This window comes from Hipposideros armiger, unplaced genomic scaffold (genome assembly GCF_001890085.2).
Source record: "Hipposideros armiger isolate ML-2016 unplaced genomic scaffold, ASM189008v1 scaffold_315, whole genome shotgun sequence".
NCBI classification, from domain to species: Eukaryota; Metazoa; Chordata; class Mammalia; order Chiroptera; family Hipposideridae; genus Hipposideros; species Hipposideros armiger.
Genome location: NW_017731665.1, coordinates 120,868 through 143,167, shown reverse-complemented (window position 1 = coordinate 143,167; position 22,300 = coordinate 120,868). Strand labels below are relative to the sequence as shown.

General features: G+C 41.2%; 1 protein-coding gene across 3 annotated transcripts in view; it reads left to right on the top strand.

The window, feature by feature from the left end:
• The window catches only part of CREBBP (CREB binding lysine acetyltransferase), a 146,782-nt gene that overhangs the window by 93,863 nt on the left and 30,619 nt on the right, over window positions 1–22,300 (top strand). For 2 of the 3 annotated variants that reach the window (XM_019660332.1, XM_019660330.1), the window contains 11 exons: window positions 3,198–3,440; window positions 5,536–5,638; window positions 5,937–6,083; window positions 6,970–7,087; window positions 8,079–8,250; window positions 8,572–8,616; window positions 10,146–10,270; window positions 10,883–11,071; window positions 12,479–12,889; window positions 14,305–14,484; window positions 17,978–18,167. In XM_019660332.1, the coding sequence (XP_019515877.1) occupies window positions 3,198–3,440; window positions 5,536–5,638; window positions 5,937–6,083; window positions 6,970–7,087; window positions 8,079–8,250; window positions 8,572–8,616; window positions 10,146–10,270; window positions 10,883–11,071; window positions 12,479–12,889; window positions 14,305–14,484; window positions 17,978–18,167 (1,923 nt within the window). The remainder of the gene's footprint in view (window positions 1–3,197; window positions 3,441–5,535; window positions 5,639–5,936; window positions 6,084–6,969; window positions 7,088–8,078; window positions 8,251–8,571; window positions 8,617–10,145; window positions 10,271–10,882; window positions 11,072–12,478; window positions 12,890–14,304; window positions 14,485–17,977; window positions 18,168–22,300) is intronic. The other variant, XM_019660331.1, reaches the window with a different exon arrangement.

Sequence of the window (22,300 nt, the reverse complement as noted above, 5' to 3'; positions counted from 1 at the left end):
TCCGAACCGGGGCCCTCTGGTGTCCCAAACCAGCTCTTAACCAATGCACCACTCATCTGGTAGCCTCATTTCTTGATGATGCCAGGTAGATGAAGCATTGCTGTTTTTAGCACTCCTTTAATTTTTGGTCAGCCCACAGAACTCAGTGCTGCAGGACGAGGGGTGGGAGGTCTGAGGAAGGCCATTTTCTCTGCTAGACTGCTACAGCTCACTTCAGCTCTGCAGGGCCCTGTGCTGGGCACCTCAACACATAGAGTTGAGATGAATCACACGTTGGTCCCACCTTTAGGGAATGTACAGGGAAGACGAGATGAGCGTGATTTCTGCTGCAGGGCCCAGAGCCGCGGTTTTACATTCATTAGGTAACCTGTTGTCTCTCCCATCAGACCATGTGCTCCGTGAGTGCAGGCTTTGTGTTCACGGCGTATCCTGGAGCCTCGCAGAGCGCAGAGCGACTGGCATACACTCAGTCTGCACTCACTTAGTTGGAGTGAGCGAGTGAATATGTGAAGTGTAAATGCCTAAAGAGAAGCAGAGACCCAGTAGGCGCTGTGGGAATTCAGGGAAAAATGACTTCTGCCTGAGAGAGATCAGGAAAACATTCATGGATGGGTGGTGGTGTTGTGAGTTCCCCAAACAGTTTATGGTCGCTTTTACCTGTCAACTCCCCTTTCAGTCATCACCCCCATAGGAAATGTCTGTGTTCTCTTACCCTGAGTACCGTGTGTCATCTATTAGTAGCATTTTGACTCAAGTTGAGCCATGCTGTTGTATAATGTCGGACATATTTTTTGTCATTTATTTTCTTTGCTTCTGGTTGTTAGAATTGTCAAGTTCCAAATGCTTACTTGTCTTCTGATTGGTGTATTTTCTTTTGAAATAAAAAATATAGTAATGTTTTACATTTAGGAAATAAATGCTTTTAACACAAACACAAAATACAGTGACCAAGCCATCAGCTTCCATGGGAAGCTCTGACTGCCCCAGAAGTGGCATTTGACTTGGGAATGGCATTCGCCTTAAGGTGGGGCATTTGGGCTAAAAGGATGGCATTCGGAGAAGTGTGGACGAAAGTGGAATAGGAAGAACTTGTCATTAAAGTACAGCTATTGCATCTTCACCCAGAAACGGAAAACCACATAATACATTTTTTTTTAATTTATTTAATTTTATTGGGGAATCGGGGAAGGGGAACAGACAAGTTGCTATCCTTTTTGTCCTTCAGTCTAGTTGTAAAGAACGTCGCGTCACTGGCCCATGTTGGTATTATCATTGCGCTCTTCCTGGGTGAGGCAGTCGCTCCCCGGCCATTGGACGGCAGCTCACAGCAGCTCACGAAAGCGCGCGCCAGCTGCCTGCCAGCCCCACTGCAGCCTACGCGGTCACCAGCTCCAGGTCGAGCTGTTGTTCACCATCTTAGCTGTAGAGGGCACAGCGTCACTGGCCCTCATGTGGGATCCGAACCGGGGCCTTGCTGCTCAGAGCTGGCATCCCAAGCCAACTCTTAACCAATGTGCCACTTGGCTGGCTCAATACTTTGTTTCTTCAAATTCCTCTCCACAGTTGATCATTGTGTGTATCAAATGTAGTCTGGGTCTCTTCTTTCTTATACTACAAGGCGATAGAAAAATAAATCCTATCCATAGTTACTGTTCTTTTTATATCATAGTACTTTTGGAAAATTTAGCATGTCGGTTTCAGGTGTACAATGGGTATGTATTTAAAGTTTTGGGATATATTAGCTATTAGAAAAAAATACTTTTAAAGATATTGTACATGACTTATTTCAGCTACACATTGTCATAAAGTACACCTTAGGAATTGCTTTTCATTTATAATAATGAGGTGCTTGGTGTGTATAATTGTGTCTAATAAGCATTAATGAGTTTGAAATCTGAATATTCTTATTAGAAAAACTAATAGTATGGAATGTGTAATTACCATAATTTTTTTACATATTTCAGTTTAATTAAATTACTCTGATAAGTATTTGAGTTGTTTATGTTATAGTTGCACTGATGGTTGAATGTGAGAATATTACTCATAATGGCCTGATTTTGAAAGAAAGGCTTAGTGGTAGTGTTTTATGTATCAGAGATTGTATGTTATAGTACCAACTTTATCAGCTGTTATTTATAATATGACTAAAGTTTGAGGGAGTTAGAAAGAAAGGAACTCTTAAGAATAAGAATAAATAATGTGCCATAAAACTTCTGCCATATTGTAAGTGCTCACCAAATAAGGACATTTGGATGCATGGATGGATGGGTGGATGCCCAGACAGATGGATGAATTGAGCGTGAAATAACCAAAGATTTGCAGATTTTGGGTCATTTCTCAGTTAACTGAAAGCCTTGGGAGTGGGGTTCTTTATATTGCCACAGATTTTCCTTTAGAGAAGCTAAGGGTGGCTGTGGGAGGCAGAGCCAGTTCCTGAATCTCAGTGGTGCTGAGGTGACACCTAGGTAAATGAGAATCCTTGCAGAATTGCCAAGCCTCCTCCCATCCATTAATTTCAACTAGATCAGTCAGTCAGGTACGCTATTTCTTGATGAGATTTACATAGAGCTCAGAATGGTACCCTCTGCATAGGAAACGCATAGGAAAGAAAGGTAGGGCATCAATGCAGTCATTGGCTATATAAGTTTTATAAGGAATTACAATTTTGCTATGTGGAAGATTGCATCTAGAATTGTTAATAAATGACTAACTGGATATCACCCCTGCTCCTTCTGTACCTGTACAGGTGGACAGTGAAGGACCCAGGGGGGAGTGGCAGGAGGAGAGGGGCTTCCTTAGTTCATCTCAGCAATGGCTGACGACCTCCCAAAGAATCAAAACACTGCGTTGTCACGTTTGCCATTTTCCTAGAACTGACTTCTTACAAGTCACTAGACTTTAATACATATTAATTTTTATTAAGTGATCTGTGATATTATGGTGTGTTCCTTTCTAAGAGAGAAGCTTGGATTTCTTTAGCTCGTTGCTCCTTAATTAGTGCCATGCAGAATAGATGAATTGAATAGGACCCTTCTCTCTGAACGCCTCCTTTCTCAGTAGTCTCGTTCTAATGCTGCTTCATGACATACATAGATTGTTTTCTGATAAATTTGTACTTCTCATTATTTTGTGAATCATGTGTGGGCTTCTCTCTTTTACTTAACCTGTTTTATTTGTCTGTTTGTTTGTTGTTATAGCCATCCTGGGGTCTCCAGCTAGTGGAATTCAGAACACCATTGGTTCTGTTGGTACAGGCCAGCAGAATGCCACTTCTTTAAGTAACCCCAATCCCATAGACCCCAGCTCCATGCAGCGAGCATATGCTGCTCTCGGACTCCCATACCTGAACCAGCCCCAGACTCAGCTGCAGCCTCAGGTTCCTGGCCAGCAACCAGCACAGCCTCAAACTCACCAGCAGATGAGGACTCTCAACCCCCTGGGTAGGTGAATGAACTCGTGAGAACTTTTCTATCCAATGCAGCACTGGGAATGACACGTTTTCCTGGAACCCGAGGCTGTTTTTCAGTTATTGTTTTTACTTTAAATTCAAATGGGTGTATATATTATGGCGATGGTATCTTTTAAATGTGTGAAATAAAAAACTTCCAGGTAAAAGCTAAAGTGTCCAAAGTAGGGAATATGTTACAAGCTTATAAAAAGGATAGCATTTGCAAATGAACCACATTTTTGTTGCTTGCTTATGCCGTTTCTTTCTCAACGGTTTTCATAAAGAGCATTTCATATGGCTCGGAATGCAAAGCCTCACAAGTTAAAATTGTGGTTGTACCACTTGCATTGACCCTCAGTAGACCAGGGGTCGGCAAACTGCGGCTCTTTGAATACATACTTGTGGCTCTGAAGTAAAATTGAAAATGAAAATAAAACTATCATAGCTTCATTTATAAGATTTTTAAAGGATATTTTTCTTTTCTTTTTTTTTTAAAGATTTTTATTGGGCAATTGGGAGATGGGAACAGTGCTGGGGAATTAGGGGAAGGGGAACAGACAAGTTGCTGTCGTTTTGTTCTTCAGTCTAGTTGTGGAGGACATTGCTTCACTGGCCCAAGTTGGCACTATCATTGCGCTCTTCCCGGGTGAGGCACATCAGTCGCCGGCATCTGGACGGCCGCTCACTGCGGCTGCTGGCTGCTCACGCTGGCTGCTGGCTACATACGGTAGCCCATGGCAACCCACTGCCACAGGGGCTGCAGCCTACACCGTCGCCGGCGACTCATGGCAGCTCAGCTCCAGGTTGAGCTGTTGTTCAGCATCTTAGCTGTGGAGGGCAGTGTAACTGGCCCTCATATGTGGGATCCGAACCGGGGCCCTCTGGCGTCCCAAGCCAGTTCTTAACCATTGCGCCACTCGGCCAGCCCAAGGATATTTTTCATATAATGGTGATTTCATTTATTTTATGGCTCTCAAATAATTTTTAAATTGTTCTGAGGGACAGGATTGGCTCTTCTGTCTCAAAAGTTTGCCAGCCCTGCAGTAGACCATTTATTAGATGGAGAACTTGTAGGTGGTCTGCCACTTGTGTTATAGCAAGTCTTGGATATGGGCTATCCCGCAGCTGGAGGTGACCAGCCCAAACATGGGCAGGTTAACAGGAGTCTCGCAAACTCTCCTGTCTCAGCCTTCTCCATGCACTAGTATTGCCTAGTGTCATCTCAGTCCATTATTTGCCAGTGTTTGGTCATTTGCTTACACATCTTCACAAGTTTTGCCACCTCTGCATATTGTTTCCTTAATAATTTTTTATTTACATCGACATAGTCATTTTAAACTTGGGCTTAGCCAAGCAGTTATGTCAGTCAAGTTAAATCAAGGTTGTTGTGATCCTTTTGTTCTTTTCCTAATAGAACATTTTAACCCTAAAAATGACTCTAATAATAACGAATTAAAGACATCTTATTTGTTGCTTTTTGGAGAACAACTGCCCTAATGCATATCTGAGTTCCTACTGGCCATGAGAGTGGGTTAGAATCCTAAGACCTGAGTTCTTATCTAACTCCCGTTGATGGTATAATTTGGGACAAGACTTCTCTAAGTCTCAACTTTTCCTTAACTTTAAAATAAACACTGTAGACAAATTGACATCTTATATTTTTCACCTGCACTTAATTTCTATGATTTTATTTTCTGATAAGAAAAAAAAATAGACACATATATGTGACAGGTCAGCTTAGTTGTTTAGGGTTTGATATTAATGAAACCAGAATCAAAATCTGGAGATGAAATGGACTATTTCTAGTTTTTTCCACAGCCATAGAATGCACTTATGATACCAGCTAGCCTCCATAAAAATGCCTTATTTTAGTTACAAAGTACAGTGGGAAGGAGTCTGCAACTTAATTTATACAAGTCAGTCAGTCACCATTATTGAAAATAGAATTCCCAGAGTTCCTGCCATAGTGTTCATTATTATAACATTAAGAATCACTTGTTCATATGTTAACTTGTTTATTTTCAGAACTTCTAAATGTATGTTATAACTTAGGAGTTGGTTGATTTCTTTTCTTTCTGTCTTTAAAGGAAATAACCCAATGAACATTCCAGCAGGAGGAATAACAACAGATCAGCAGCCACCAAACTTGATTTCAGAATCAGCTCTTCCAACTTCCCTTGGAGCCACAAAGTAAGACCCACGTTTCAGTCAGCTCCTGTCTGAGTGACAGTCACACATGAAAGTGGGCTGGGGTTCACACAAAACTCCATGATTCTTTCTAAATATGTGGCAGAGAAAATAGTTTGGAAGGGGAAATGCTATTTTTCTTTTAATTATAAACATAGAGCAGATAATAGATAAAACATGGTTTCAGTTTTGTTGTCAGTACATCACATGCCTCTCCTCACTTAAACTAAAAGCTTCATATAGTTGAAGTGCGTTTGAGTCACTTCAGTAGATGCATGAAGTGTTCTTGTTCTTCCCTTAGCCCACTGATGAATGACGGCTCCAACTCTGGAAACATCGGAACCCTCAGCACTATACCTACAGCAGCACCTCCTTCCAGTACTGGTGTTCGGAAAGGCTGGCACGAACATGTCACTCAGGACCTGCGGAGCCATCTAGTGCATAAACTGTACGTCCCCACCTCGCTCATTATTTGCATGTGACGGAAACATTTTGTGGCTAATGGTGATGTGACAGTTTTGCAGTTTCATCGATACCTGGTTTAATTCCTGAGTGGTCCCCTGGGCCCCAGGTGACAGTGCCCTATAGCAGCTAAAGAGGGTCACATCCTTGTTTAGGGAGCCACAGCCACTGCTGGCAGGCGCGAGATTCCAGACCCTGCGTCCCCAATGGGTGGCTGCAGAGCATTCATGGCTCTGCACTGCAGGAGGGACATGAACTGTGACCCATGTCACAGAGGCCACGACTCTTCATGTGGCCAGACCTGTCCTCTGAGCTCTGGGATTTGTGAGGGGGCTTGAATTAGCTCAGAAGCTTTGCCTTATTTTGTGGCTCCAGATTATAGTTGTGGACACCCCTAAGAATTAGGGAAATTTGGGCCTAGTGAATATAGATGGCGCTACAGTACCATCATACAGTCAGTTAACATATAGGAGGTTAACAGTTAATTTTCTCAAGCTAGTTAAGTTAAATTGAAGGTGAAGTTGACCAACTTGATTCCCTTGGGTGTTTTCTCTTCGTTATTTTAATCAAAAATGTTTGGAGTAAATAGTTTAAAAATTAGGAATTCAAAATCATATTATTCGTGAGATGACCCAGCACTTATTGTTAATAGCAAATACAGCATTTCACTTGTAGATAAATCAACAAGTCAGTATTGTCTCTAGAGAGTGACCTCATTTGTGTTGTCATATACTAGGCAAGAGAGATTGGGGATTTCTCTCAACACTATATCGCCCCCATAGGTAGATAAGCTTCTCTTTCCACGTCATGTATAAAATGTCAAAACTGACGCTGTATTGAAAGAGGGTTGACAGAGTGTGTTGCCCTTTCAGCGTCCAAGCCATCTTCCCAACACCTGACCCCGCAGCCCTGAAGGATCGCCGCATGGAGAACCTGGTGGCCTATGCTAAGAAAGTGGAAGGGGACATGTACGAGTCTGCCAACAGCCGGGTAGGTTGCACACCTACAGTAGATGTAACTTCATCTGTCTGGAAAAGGGGACTGTTAGTCACATCACCTTGAACGGAGACTGACCAGGGAAACTTCCCTGATAAGACATGAGGTCCCTGCACAACCCTTAGTTAACTAGTGTCACCAGTTCAGTGGTAAATGAGGCGTATGAAAGTGCATTTTATCCGTGGATGTCATGTCCACATCCATGTGGACATTGTTTTGTTTTTTTTTGTTTTTGTTTTTTTTTAAGATTTTTTTATTGGGGGAATTGGGGGAATGGGAACAGTGCTGGGGAATTGGGAGAAGGGGAACAGACAAGTTGCTGTCGTTTTGTTCTTCAGTCTAGTTGTGGAGGACGTTGCTTCACTGGCCCAAGTTGGCACCATCATTGCTCTCTTCTCTGGTGAGGCAGATCAGTCGCCGGCTTCTGGACGGCCGCTCACTGCGGCTGCTGGCCGCTCACGCTGGCTGCTGGCTACATACGGTAGCCCATGGCAACCCACTGCCACAGGGACTGCAGCCTACGCCGTCGCCGGCGACTCACGGCAGCCCAGCTCCAGGTTGAGCTGTTGTTCAGCATCTTAGCTGTGGAGGGCAGTGTCACTGGCCCTCATATGTGGGATCCGAACCGGGGCCCTCTGGCATCCCAAGCGAGTTCTTAACCATCGCGCCACTCGGCCGGCCCAAGGGCATTGTTTATATAATGCTCGTACTATGTTACTGTCAGCACTGATGAATATCCCAGAAGAGGTTCAACTATGGAATGAAATGTAACGTGCATTTAGTACCTTTTGCCTGTTGAGTCCTGTAGTGTAACCAGGAGTTGAACAAGAATTTGGGCCTTTGCTTTATTAGTTAGAAGTGTTGAATACATACTTTTGTCAGTGTACTTAATAAAAAAGTTCATTAATTTGTTAGAACATACAAAACGGGTCATTTATTTTTTTACAATTTTGACTGCCTAATGTTGAATGTTATTGCTCTTTAGGATGAATACTATCACTTACTAGCAGAGAAAATCTACAAGATACAAAAAGAACTAGAAGAAAAACGGAGGTCACGTTTACACAAACAAGGCATCTTGGGTAATCAGCCAACCTTACCAGCCCCTGGGGCGCAGCCCTCTGGGATTCCGCAGCCACAACCTGTGAGACCTCCAAGTAAGGACTTCATTTCCTTCTGCCAGCCCTTAGTCTGTTTGCTTGTTTTTCCTCCTGTGTTCAGGGTGTGTTTCTAAGTACGTCTACGGAATTATGTTCTCAGGAAGCCCACATTTTGGGAACTATGATAGTGGTCATGACCTTGTGCCATTGGCCTGTCTTTGAACATAGCATGTCTCGTGGAGAGGCCCTTTAAAGGGTACACTGGTATCAGAATGCACAGTGCTTGGGGACCTGTTGACTGATTTTTCCTTTAAGTTTGAAGTTCTCAAGATAAAGTTTCTTGTTTCTAAATCAAGGATATTTTTTCTGCCATTGTAGATGGGCCCATGCCCCTGCCCGTGAACCGCATGCAAGTTTCTCAAGGTATTTAGCTATTATTGTGAATCATATTTTGGTTTACCATTCAATAGCCACAAAGTGTATTGGTGTGTTCCTCTTCCCCTCTGTATTTGTTTGTAGCTTCTCGTATTCCTTCCATTCCTTTTTGCTGATAAGCAGAATTCAGTTCCACAAGCTCTATGAATAGTGGTTGTATCTGGAAGTTAGGAGATCATCAGAAAGATCTCTAAAGAGATCAGGAATAGGATTTAGCCCCCCCCTTATTTTTAATGGATAGGAAAGGACATTACTCTTAGAAAGAATCTCCAAAAAAAGCATTAAAGATGGGGGAAGGAAACCTTTCTGAATGTGAGAGAGGAGAGCATCAGGCCAGCCCTGGAGTGGTGAGCACCACTGGCAGTGAAGTGGGGAAAGTGCGGTGGCTACCTTGGGCCGTGTAAGTGCAGGCGGTCAGGCTCGGCCAGGAGGGTTCGTACTCAAGAGTCTGTATCAGGCCAGGGTACTGGCAGCTTTTCAAAGTTCTTTCTCAAGTTGAGATTCTATAGTTCTTGCTTGGTTGAAGCAGTCATTTTAGTTTGGGAGTTTGGGGATAAGGAGCATTTCAAACATTTTGTAGTTCTTGTCAAATTGAGACTTGAACAGTAGGATGTTTTTAAAGGTTGTGAAATAAAGTTGCTATAAACTTAAAGTGTATTTGAAAAAGACATGGTAGATAAGCTGAGGAAGCAGTTTACAGAGGATTGTGGGAAATGACTAAGAATGAGAAGCCATGGTCTAGAGACGTTTAGTGGCTAGTGAGGTGTCTTTCATGGTGTGACATTCCTGCAGACTGTGGGAAGCCCTGGGACAGCCAAGGTACTGCGAAAGCCAGCTCTTTCCAGTCTGTAGAGAGGAGACTCGGGTTGAGGAATGGCTACCCTTGGGCACTTTCAAAACACTTACTATGCTTGCAAGATTAAAACCACGTTTTGAGTCTTATCCCAGATTCTAACAATAAATGTAAACCCAGCTAAAGAGCTAAGAAGCCAGGGGTGGAAGTGGGGGATGGGAACAGGCTTCCTGCAGGAAAGGAGACAGAAGCTAGGTGCTCCAAAAAGTGGAGAGGTTGTCTCAGAGGGGTGCCGTGACCTTAGTTAACACCTCTTCTGGAGTTGGTGGGAGCAACACAGCCTCTTCTTTTTAGTTGCTTTGATGCTTTTGTGCAGAGTGCTTCTGTCCTGATCAGTGCTTACTCTGCCTCGTGTGTGTGTGTGTGTGTGTGTGTGTGTGTGTGTGTGTGTGTGTATGTGGTTTACCTGACTTTCTACCCTCATTTCCTCATTCTGCCCTGCCCTCCTCCCCCCCATACCACACTCACCATCATTGGTGCTATCTTTCTTGGATATGAAAAGTCTGTTACTTAACTGTTTTATTTGATTAACTGAGTGATTTCCCTTCAGTTGTATGTATTGTGTATGTGTTCCATCTTATTTTGCTTAGAGTTTATTTGTCGAATTGTGTTCTGTTTTCCTGTGGATGCTTTTCCTAATGAACCATTGTGGGTACGTTTGCAGGGATGAATACATTTAACCCGATATCTTTGGGGAATGTACAGTTGCCACAGGCTCCCATGGGACCACGTGCAGCATCTCCCATGAACCACTCTGTCCCAATGAACAGCATGGGCTCCGTTTCAGGGGTAAGTCCTACTGAGAAGACCGAGAAGGCCTTGCCTGAATAAGGAAAATTCTCTAAGCAATGAAATTCTACATTGTCTAGAATCCTATGATACCTGTTCCTTTGGATTTGTGTTACGCTTTATTTTCTTCATACCTTTTTTTTTTGGTTTGGTCTTCATTACTTTAGTGAAAATTATTTGACCATTATTTATTTTTATTGGCATGCAAAATTCATAGGAACTTATGACTCTGTGAGAAGATGGGAGTTCTGAGGATGGAGTAGGCAGCCCCAGAATTGTGGCCAAGAGGGACTTGTCAGTGTCTGCTGACTCCTAGAGCTTACTCTCCTGAGGCTTCCTTCTAAATGATTCAGAGAACTTAAAAAGTTATATTTTGAACTTCAAATTATAGCATGGCATTATTGATTTTTATCCAGAGGACAATCTGAAGCTGGCTCGTTAGAGTCCTTGCATGAGAAATCCAGCAAAGGACTTGGGGTCTGGAAGGTCTTAGTGAGTGGTGGTTCTTTTCCCTAGACAGAGGGAGGATTTGAAGATTTCTGTGTTTTCTGGTTTACCTTGAAGATTCTAGCCCTTGTCCTCTGAACCCTCAATGATGCTGTTGTCTTTTAGATGGCCATTTCTCCTTCCCGAATGCCTCAGCCTCCGAACATGATGGGTGCACATGCCAACAACATGATGGCCCAGGCGCCGGCGCAGAACCAGTTCCTGGCGCAGAACCAGTTCCCGTCGTCCAGTGGGGCAATGAGCGTGAACAGTGTAGGCATGGGGCAGCCGGTGGCCCAGACCAGCGTGTCACAGGTACTGTTCACCCTTGGGCCCCTGTGCTGCCTGCATTGATATAGCCCCAGCTTCCTACTGACCTGAGCGTGTCTTACTTCATGGAAATTAGAATTCTAGACTATACAGTTCGTTTTCATCTTTTAGCATAGCTTGATTTTTCCTCATTTTGTCCTGTCATTTTTACCTTGTTCGGAATTATTCTTATCATCTTGGGATGAACTTCATGCAAAAGTGGAATGGATAGTGGTTTTTTTGGTGCGTGTGCTTTTGCATTTTGATTTTTGGGTTTTTAGTTGTCACTTTCTTGGTTTTTATTTGTGTGTTTTAAATTCTAAGTTTCATATGCAATCCTGAGAGACACTGAATTTTAAACAGTGAGTGAGGAAAGGGCCCATGAGTTCCCTGCTAGTGATTTGGCTTGTGTGTCCTCTGCCTGTCTCTGAACTGCACAGGTGAAGTCAGGCTAACTGGCTCAGTTGAATAGTTCTATTGAATGTGTTTTTATTTATTCAGGCAAAAGCTGAAGAGAACTTTTTCATTCATTTTACTGGTTTCCCCCCTTTTGTTAATATTAATTACAGTGCATTAGAGTGCTGCCATATACAGATATACACGTATTTAAAACTGGCCAAATCTTCCCCCAAAAGATAAAATTCATGTTTTAACTTTTTAACATGAATTAATATTAAATAAAAGTCATTGTCTACACTAGGTTTAGTCATGCTTATTCATTAATACTTATTATTTCTTAATTTCTATAACATGTCATTGCTCTAAAACAGGGGTCTGCAAATTTGTCCTGTACATATTTTTGACTTTGTGGGCCATGGACTCTTTGTCTTAACTACTGAGCTCCACAGCCATGTTCATTCCTGTGTAAATGAGTGGGCGAGCTGTGTTACAGTAAAACTTTAGTGCAGAAACAGGCAGCTAGCTGGGTTTGGCCTTGGGCAGTAGTTTGCAGACCTCTGATCTAGACCAGTAGTCGGAATCACTTTTTCAAAGTTCTATAGATAATCTGAAGCATGTCCCCAGGTGAGAAACCACTGCATTAAAACATTTCAGTGTTCGAATGACTCACTTTTTTAAAAAAAGATAAAGGCCTTTTCCATTGGTCTAAGTTGTGGTTGGATGTTATGGAGCATGAAGCTAATAAACTGAGTGTATATGCGTTTGTTTAAGCCAGAGGTTTCAACAGTTATATCAATCAAGTAAGAGAAACATTCATAGCATTAACTTTATTGGAAAGTGCACATTACAATAAGTGTACAGCTGGATACATTTTTATAAATGGAACATGCCTGTGAAACCAGCCGACCTCTTCAAGAAACGATGAATAGATCGTCATACATTTAATTCTTCAAATCTGTTGCTGCATTTTCAAATGGGGGAAGTAATTTTCACATACTCTGTTCCCTCTGTTAGGGGCAGGTGCCTAATGCTGCTCTTCCTAACCCTCTGAACATGCTTGGGCCCCAGACCAGCCAGCTGCCTTGCCCACCAGTGACGCAGTCACCATTGCACCAGACGCCACCTCCTGCTTCCACAGCCGCTGGCATGCCATCTCTCCAGCACCCGACGGCGCCTGGGATGACTCCTCCCCAGCCAGCAGCTCCTACCCAGCCATCGACTCCCGTATCGTCTTCTGGGCAGACTCCCACCCCGACTCCAGGCTCAGTGCCCAGTGCTAGCCAAGCCCAGAGCACCCCTACGGTCCAGGCAGCAGCCCAGGTGACCACGCAGCCTCAGACCCCAGTCCAGCCCCCGTCCGTGGCCACCCCTCAGTCATCGCAGCAGCAGCCCACGCCTGTGCATGCCCAACCTCCTGGCACGCCGGTGAGCCTCTCATTCTGTCGCCTTTGGTCTGAGACTCTTAGACAATAACTTTGCCATAAAAATTTCTGTCATGAAGTTGCTGCAGCGTCTTGATGCAATCCCAAAAAGTAACTGCACTCTAATCGAGGCATAATGAGCTGTGTTTTGTTTCCAACATTGGCTCCAAGAGCTGGGTTTGGCAGGACATGACTTATGATTATCTTCCCTAATTAAATGAGTTTCCCAAAAGCAGCAGTTATAAAGAAATCATACATGGGTCCTCTGTAGAATTTTTTAACTACCTGTATGTAGGAGCAGCGTGTTTCCCATTCATTATCTGTCCTCGATTGATATCTCTTGAGTTTTGGTAGATTTTCTCCTAACAGCATGAGGATTTGGTCATGTTCCTGATTGTGTGTGCTTTGACCTTGCCCATCAGTCTTGTTTCCAGACTAGAAGTCTTTTCTTTTTTATGACAAAATGGCAGACCCTTTAGAACTTCTTGTGGCTCAGTTCTGCCCAGTCTTCCATGGACCTGCTGGCGGGGCCCAGTCTGCATGCTGTCCTAGGCTGGGCTGCCCCACTGATGCAGGGATCTGAGTCTTCCCTCTTGTCACCTCCACGTTTCTCCTCAGTTATCAGTGAAATCTTGGCATCCGTTTTCTTACCAGCCTAACTTAGAAATTCCCTTTCTCCTGAAATACATTAACTTTATTCTTGGAGACTGAGGATATTTATTTATCAAATGTCAAAATTAATCCCAACAACAATCCCAAGATAATGTTACTATTTGTATTTCTCCATAGAGAGCGTGCTTATTTGTCCTTATTTTATATTTCTTATCTCTAAATAAGATCCCTTTCTAATTTTATGTTATCTTTTATGTTTACTTTAAACTCCATTTGGTAAGACTTTAAAAATTTAGAGTTCTTTTAGAGTTCCTTCTCTTAATGTTTGTTTATTCCTCTGCCACCAATACCACCAGTGTTCCTGCATTTATCAAGCTAATAATACATTCTTGTTTCAATTTTGGCACTTTATTCCTCTTCATATATATATATATATATATATATATTTACATATTTATAATTCAGCCTTTAACCATGAACATTAATGATCTTATTGTAGGGAATTAATTTTAAAATAGGAGATTCTGTGACTTAGGTAAAAAACTTCCAGAAAATACTTTTTTATCCACATGTAGAAAGCTCTGCTCCTCCATCTCTGCATTGGCAAGAAGTCAGTTGTGTTTCTGCCTGATGTTGACTTCGTTTAGAAGTCCCATTTTAACTTTTGTTCTTCAGTTCTCTCAGGGGTGCTTACTAGGTTAGTATTGAGAAACGTTAACATGAAACTGTATATTGGGCGAGCAACAGAGTTTAAGATCATTTATACTGCCTTATTAACAGAGATAAATGATTTTGGTTTCTCCACAGCTTTCCCAGGCAGCAGCCAGCATTGATAACAGGGTCCCCACTCCATCCTCGGTGGCCAGCGCTGAAACCAGCTCCCAGCAGCCAGGACCTGATGTACCAATGCTGGAAATGAAGACTGAGGTCAAGACCGAGGACACCGAGCCTGATGCCAGTGAACCCAAAGGGGAGCCTGGGTCTGCGGTAAGCTCTAGGGGTCCATTATGGAATTCCCTGCTTTTTGTTTTAATATACTGTTTAATCTATTTTCTGCTCAAACCCATAATCCATAACAAATTGTTTATTTACTTTTAGATGTTAGGTACAGTTTATTTTTATTTTGCCAGAAATGAAGAGCACTAGCTTATGTTTTATTATCTATCTACTTTTTAAATGCAAAGCTTGGGAGAACACTGTTTTGGAAATTAGTGTTTTTCAAACGGAAATTGTAATGATAACCTTTTACCGGTTTTCTTTTAAAGATACCTGTGTTTTTTTTATTATTATTCTCATCCTTCCACCTCTTCCCCCTTTTGTAACCATCAGCTTGTTCTCTGTATCTATGGGCCTGTTTCTGTTCTGTTGTATTGTTTCATTTATTTTTTTGGATCCCACATGTGAGATCATACAATAGTTGTCTTTCTCTGACTTATTTTACTTAGCATAACACCCTCTAGGCCCATCCAATATGTCGCAAATGGCAAGATATCATTCTCTTTTTTTTTTTTTTGTATTTAATTTTATTTGTATCATTCTTTTTATTGCTGAATAATATTTGTGTGTACGTACCACATCTTCTTTATCCATTCATCTGTTGATGGACATCTAGATTACTTCCATATCTTGACTGTTGTAAATAATGCTGCAATGAACAAAAGGGTGCATATATGTTTTTGAATTAGTGCTTTTGTTTTCTTTGGCTACATACCAAGAAGTGGAATTGTTAGGTCGTATGGCAGCTCTATTTTTAATTTTTTGAGGAACCTCCATACCGTTTTCCATGTGGCTACACTAATTTACAATCCCACCAACAGTGCATGAGAGTTCCCTTTTCTCCACATGCTCACCAAAACTTATTTTTTGATTTATTGATGATAGCCACTCTGACAGATGTGAGGTGATATCTCATTGTGGTTTTAATTTGCATTTGGTTAGTGATGTTGAGCATGTTTTCTTGTCTGTTGGCCATCTGTATGTCCTATAGGGAGAAATGTCTATTTAGGTCTTCTGACTATTTTTTAATTGGATTATTTGGGGGGTTTTGGTGTTAAGTTGTATGAGTTCTTAGAAATTTTGGCTATTAACTAACCCCTTATCAGACGTATATCATTTGCTAATATCGTCTCCCATTCAATAGGTTGTGTTTTCATTTTGTTGTGTATTCCTTCACTGTGCAAAAACTTTTTAGTTTGATGTAGTCCCATTTGTTTATTTTTTCTTCTGTTTTTCTTGCTTGAGATACATCCAAAAAGTTATTGCTAAGAACAATGTCAGAGTTTACTGCCTATGTTTTCTTCTAGGAGTTTTATGGTTTCGGGTCTAACATTTAAGTCTTTGATCCATTTCGAGTTTATTTTTGTATATGATGTAAGAAAGTGGTCCACTTTCATTTTTTGCATATATTCGTACAGTTTTGCAAACACTGCTTAATTGAAGAGACTGTCATTGCCCTCTTATATATCCTTGCCTCCTTTGCCGTAGATTAATTGCCTATATAAGTGAGAGTTTATTTTTGGACTATTCCATTGATCTATGTATCTGCTTTTATGCCGGTATCATTACTGTTTTGATTATTGTAGCTTTGTAGTACGGTTGGATATTAGGGAGTGAGACACCCCCCACTTTTTTTTTCTCACGATTTCTTTGGCTGTCAAGGGTCTTTTGTGGTTCTGTATAAATTTTAGGAGTAGTTCTGATTCGGAGAAGAATTCCATTGATATTTTGATAAGGATTGCATTGAACCTGTTCATTATTTGAGGTAGTAAGGACACTTGAACACTATTAATCCTTCCGGTCCATGAGCAAGGTATTTGACTTATTTGTATCTTTCTTCGGTGTCTTCTAGTTTTCAGAGTACAGGTATTTCACCTTTTTGGTTAAATTTATTCCTGGGTATTTTATACTTTTTGATGCAATTGTTAATGGAATTGTTTTTTAATTTATTCTTCTGATCATTTATTATTAGTATATAGAAACACAACAGATTTCTGTATATTGATTCTGTATCCTGCAACTTTATTGAAGTCATTTATTAGTTCTAATAGTTTTTAGGCATTGTCTTATAGTTTTCTGTGTATAGTATGTCACTTTCTAATAGTGAGAATTTTGCTTATTCTTTTCCAATTTGGATGCCACTATTTCTTTGTCTTGTCTGATTGCTGAGGCTAGGACTTCCAATATAATGTTGAATAGAAGTAATGATAGTGGACGTCCTTGTCTTGTTCCTGATCTTAAATAAAAGTCCAGGACCAGATGGTTTCACAGGTGTTTTCTACCAGACATTCAAAGAAGAATTAATACCTATCCTTCTTAAACTATTTCAGAAAATTGAAGAGTAAGGAATACTTCCAAAGTCGTTTTATGAAGCCAGCATTACCCTGATAGCAAAACCAGATTAGGACATTACCAAAAAAAAGAAAAGAAAATTACAAGCCAATATCCTTGATGAACACAGATGTAAAATTTCCCAACAAAATATCAGCAAACCAGATTTAACGACACATAAAAAGGATTATATACCATGACCAAGTGGGATTCATCCCAGGGATGCAAGTATTCTTCAATATCCATAAATCAATTGTGATACATCACATTAACAAAGTAAAGGATAAAAACTATATAATCATCTCAACAGATGCAGAAAAGCATTGGACAAAATTCAATAGACTTTTATGATAAAAACTCAACAAAGTGGATATAGAAGGAATGTATCTCAGCATAATAAAGGCCATGTATGACAAACTCACAGCTAATACTCAGTGGCTTATTATCATTCTTCCTTCATTTATAGTTCTGCAGAGTTACATTGCACAAAGGGTATATTTGTTTACTCGTTTACTAATTAACCTGTGGCAAAAATTGAAAACTGGCAGATTGTGGGCTGAATCCAACCTATAAATGTGTTTTGTTTGGTTCACACAATATTTTTTAAAACAGGAAATTATAATTTAAACTCAAGATTGCTGGCTTTTCTTGAAAAATGAGAAGCATTGTGCTTGTGGTCCCTCTGTGGCGGCGGTGTGGGTGGGAGGAGCAGCCACTTCCAGAGTCTCCACTGCTTCCCGCTGTCGCACATCACACCTGCTGCACTCGTTCACCTCCCCTCCTGGCCCTCTGAGCAATTTGGTTTTTGATCCCTGCCCCAATTTTCAAGGAGATTTTTGTTCCAAACTAGAAATGTCTATATGTAAAACTACTGAGCATGTGATGGTATGTATGTGCAATTTTTTAAGCACCCCAGCATATAAAATTTTTAAATTAGGACTATAATTGTACTGGTACTGTATTAAAGAAACTGAACCAACACCAAATGCTCTATTCCTTCTTGTGGGAGAGAAAAGAAATGATAAATGCAGCTCTTACTAGGGGAAAGTTTTAACAAGCCTACAGATTTTTAAGAGCCTTCCAATAACGCTGAGTTAGAATAAAGGTCTTTAATATTCATGTATTATTATCTGTAAAAAATTTTTTTTTCAAGATGATGGAGGAGGATCTACCAGGATCTTCTCAAGTTAAAGAAGAATCAGACACAACAGAGCAGAAATCAGAACCAATGGAAGTGGATGAAAAGAAGCCAGAAGTCAAAGTAGAAGCTAAAGAGGAAGAAGAGAGCACCGCTAATGGTGCCGCCTCCCAGTCAGCGTCTCCTTTGCAGCCACGCAAAAAAAGTAGGTTGTGCTTTTTTGAACTCACTGAACTATGCTGCTTTTCCGTCGTGTTGTGACTGCACTCTATGGATTAAAAGCTAAAGCAGAAAAAGAATTTCATCTCCCCTTTTAGCTTTCTTGTCTGCCATTCCCCAAGTAGAAATGGTGACACTGAGCTGGACGCCAACCTGAAAACCCACAGGTTTATGGTAGGAATGAGAAACAAGCCTTGGCTCTGGGGGATCGCCAGGGGGCAGAGCTGTCTTCTGAGATGTCCTGGCTGTAGGGCCGGAGTCAGAATTGCATCTGAGTCTTTGAGCAGGCCAAGCAGCTTGGGCTTTGCTCAGCAAGGCATGAACAACCGCTGATGAATTCGAGCAGGAAGATGACTGAAGAAAACTGTAGTGTTAGGGAAATTATCACCATGGCAGCACACGTACACCAGAGCGTTTAGGTTTCTACTGCTACAGATAGGAAACAAAGTGCCCAAAGTTAGGGGGTGGTGGAATGGGACTCAGTGACTTAGTGCAGATAAGTAAAGATGCTTTGGGTTCTAAATTGGGCGGGGTGAGCCAGACTCACAGTGGAAGCTGGGTGGAATCCATTTGAGATGTGTCCAAAATGTAAGGAGGTAGCAGGGTGTCAGAAAATTGTTGGGCAACCCTTGGAAATGTAAGACAGTGCTCAGGAAGTTCAGGGCCTCAGGTACTACATTTGGGAAAGAATGGCAGAGAAATGTTAGAGCCTGTTATTGTATAGTTTTGCCATTGGAAGGGACCCAAAATCATGGAGTATAGCAGTTCCCAAAAATTCGATCTCAGACCTCTTTATGCTCCTAAAAATTGAGGACCCCAGAGAGTTTGTTTTTTTTTCTCCCCAGAGAGTTATTATGTGCATTATCTATCACTGTTTACTCTATTCGAAATTGATGCTACTATTAGAAATTTTTGAAATATTTAACTTATTGAAAAATAATCTGTTAATATGACACCCATGAATAACAGATTTTTATGAAAAATAACTTTTCTGAAACAAACTAATTAGTGAGTGTAACGACATTGTTTTTTACAATTTTGTGGCTCAGAGTTAAGTGAACACAGCTAGATTCTCAGATCTACCCCTGCCTTCACTCTGTGGTGTTACATTGGTTGAGGTACATGAAGAGAATCCAGTCCTTTCAGATGGGTATTAGTTGTTGATAAAAGGAAGAATAATAGCCTTTTCAGATCACTGTGAATGTACTTTTTTGATACTACACCAAAACTCAACAAGTGGAAGTTGCAGTGTGGAATCTGGATCCTTAGCGCTGAATTTTTCATGCTCTGACATTAGAATCCATTTGTCCATCTTGTACTTTGGATGGACCTTTTGCCCTTGCATGATTTTCTTTATAACATCCTTTAGCCATCTAGGAATTTGGCTCACTGAATTTTGCAGATCTTCCAAATGTTAGACATACTTCACTATACAATATTTTAAAAATCACATTCATGAACATCACTATGAATCTCTTCAAAAAAAGTCTTGTAAATTTTGAGAAGCTGTCAAGCTCACATGGTAGATACAAATTTTTCAAAATTCTAATTTTTGGTGAGACTCCAAATTTTATCATTGGCAACAAATACTGTCAGTTGTCCTGGAAGTAACTGGCCCACTTTGTTCATTTTTGAGAAAATGTTTGTCACATACCCAGATCTGAATAATAGTAGCTTGTATATCAGTCATTCTTTCCAGTTTTATGTTTCATGGAAACAAAAACTGTGACTTTAGTTTTCAACACTCACACAAGTGTTTACTCTCAAAATAATCATAGCATGCGGCAGAAGTGCTCTATGTCAACTTCCCACTTTGTCATACAGAACAGAAGACTTATAGCCAAGGATTGAGATTTAACAATAGTAGTAATTTTTACTACGTCATCAAGGATACTCTTAAGTGTAACTGGTGTTTCTCCCTGTGTGTGCACAGTAGCAGCGAAGATCGCAGTGACTAAGATTAGGGCAGCTGCTGCCGCGCTAGGAATTTGCCTTGTGCCCCATCTGTGCCTAGGTCAACACAGCACAAAAGGCACATAACAACTTAGTGTTCTCATGAAAGTCTTCTTACATTATGGGAATAAATTTGGTTTCACAGAACCCCTCAAAAGGGCATGGAGCAGTGCTGGGACTTCATGTGACAGTGTTACATATCTGTGCTCTCCATTATGGTAGTCACCTATCATGTGCGGCATCTAAGTACCTAAAATGGGACAAGTGTGCCTGAGGAAGTGAATTTTTAATTTTATTTAATATTAATTCATTTAGCTTTATGTAGCCACACATGGCTGGTGGCTACCATATTAGACAGGACCGGGGTCTCCATGGTGACCGTGACCATGCTTTGAGCACCGCTGATGTGGTGCACCATGCTGATTGTATAGAGAAGCCAGACCACACTCATCAGTAGCAGAGAACTTGTTTCAAATACAGTTCTGACTCCTGCTTCCGCTCATTTGGAGTCCTAGTATATCAACATAGTAAAGATATGAATTTGAAAATCCTTTTTTCTTGGCATAGGCATTGAACAAATGTGTGGTGAAGGAGTGAAGGAAATGAACCATTTACTAAGTCAGCCCCAAGTGAGACCATGTCACTTTGATACCACTCGGGAGATGATGAGGTCTGGAGCAGGGTCAGCAAACTTTCCCTGTAAAGAGCCAGACAGTAAATATTTTAGGCTTCATGTGTCATAAGGTCTCTGTTGCAACTACTCAACTGTGCATTGTAGGGTGAAAGCTGCCACAGATAACATCTCAGCAAATGAGCACAGCTGCATTCCAAATAAATTTTATTTTTGGAGACTAAAATTTGATGTCATATAATTGTCACGTATCATGAAATATTATTCTTTGCTTTTTCCCCAACCATTAAAAAAATGTAAAAATCAATTCTCAGCTCACAGGCCTTAACAAACGTGGGCAGCTGGCCACATTTGGCCTGTGGGTCAGTTTGCTGACGCCTAGCCTAGAAGAATGAAAAAGCTACTGATTAACTAAAGAATTGTTTTCTTATAAAGAGTAATTCAAAGAAAACCAAATGCTACTTCATCTCTGTAAGAACCTAATAGAAGAAAAAGGAGTTAGCTGAAAGCGGGATTCATGTGTTTCCAAAGGCAATGTCCACTGGGGGGCGCTGCACTGGGATGTTCCTGTGCTCCCTGACTTCCAGAAGCTGTCCCAGGTCTAAAGCAAACAGATGTCCATTTTCCACAGGACGTCAGTCAGGACACCTGGGCGGTATCTTGGCTCTAAATGGCAATAAACTTGGGAAACTTCCCAGCACCATGGTTTTCATTTCTTAGCATACTTGATGCATGCCACTTCCCAAGTGGAACTTTAAATGTTTATGGTATTTTAATCTGATTTTTAAATTACAGTGTAATTACCACATATCTGTTGTAGAAAGCCTTTTCAAAATACAAAACAAAACAAAACAAAACAAAAAAACAGGAAGAGGACATCTCACGTCACTCATAACCCAAGTCATCAGAGCTCTGCTGTATTTGCCTCCGGTTGGTCATTTTTCTATGCCAGGAATGTGTGTGAGCCAGGTTGGGTTGTAACACATGCACTGCTGACTGGCCTGCCACTTGCCTTCAGAGGTGGTTGTGCACATTTCCCCATGTCATTAGAACTCACTTGGGTTCTGTATGAATGTACCATCTCGTGTATATATATGGCAGCCAGTGTTTATCCTCGGATTGGTGACAACAGAAAGTGTGGTAGGAAGTGGGATGGTTGAGAGGTCGAAGACATGGGCATTGGTAAATGTGGGAGGGAATGGTATAGAGCTTTGGGGAAAAACACTTGTTCTTAGAGCTCTATTACTGTGCACATTTGTGAGGTTATAATATAAAACCATGTGTCTCAGGTGGTCTGAGTTTACTTCAGCCAAAGACAAGACAGTTTCATCAGAGGAGGAAAGGTCCTTCCAGTGAGATGACTTTATTACCATCATTTGATCAATGAAGCAGATTGGGGAATGGGCTTCATTTTTGTTCCAACAGTTTTAACCTTGGAAACCCTCTTATTGGAGAAGCAAACTTCTCAGTGTGGTATTTTGCCTCATGACATGGATGCAGTTTTTAAAAATCTCAGTGTTATTGTGTTTTTGGAA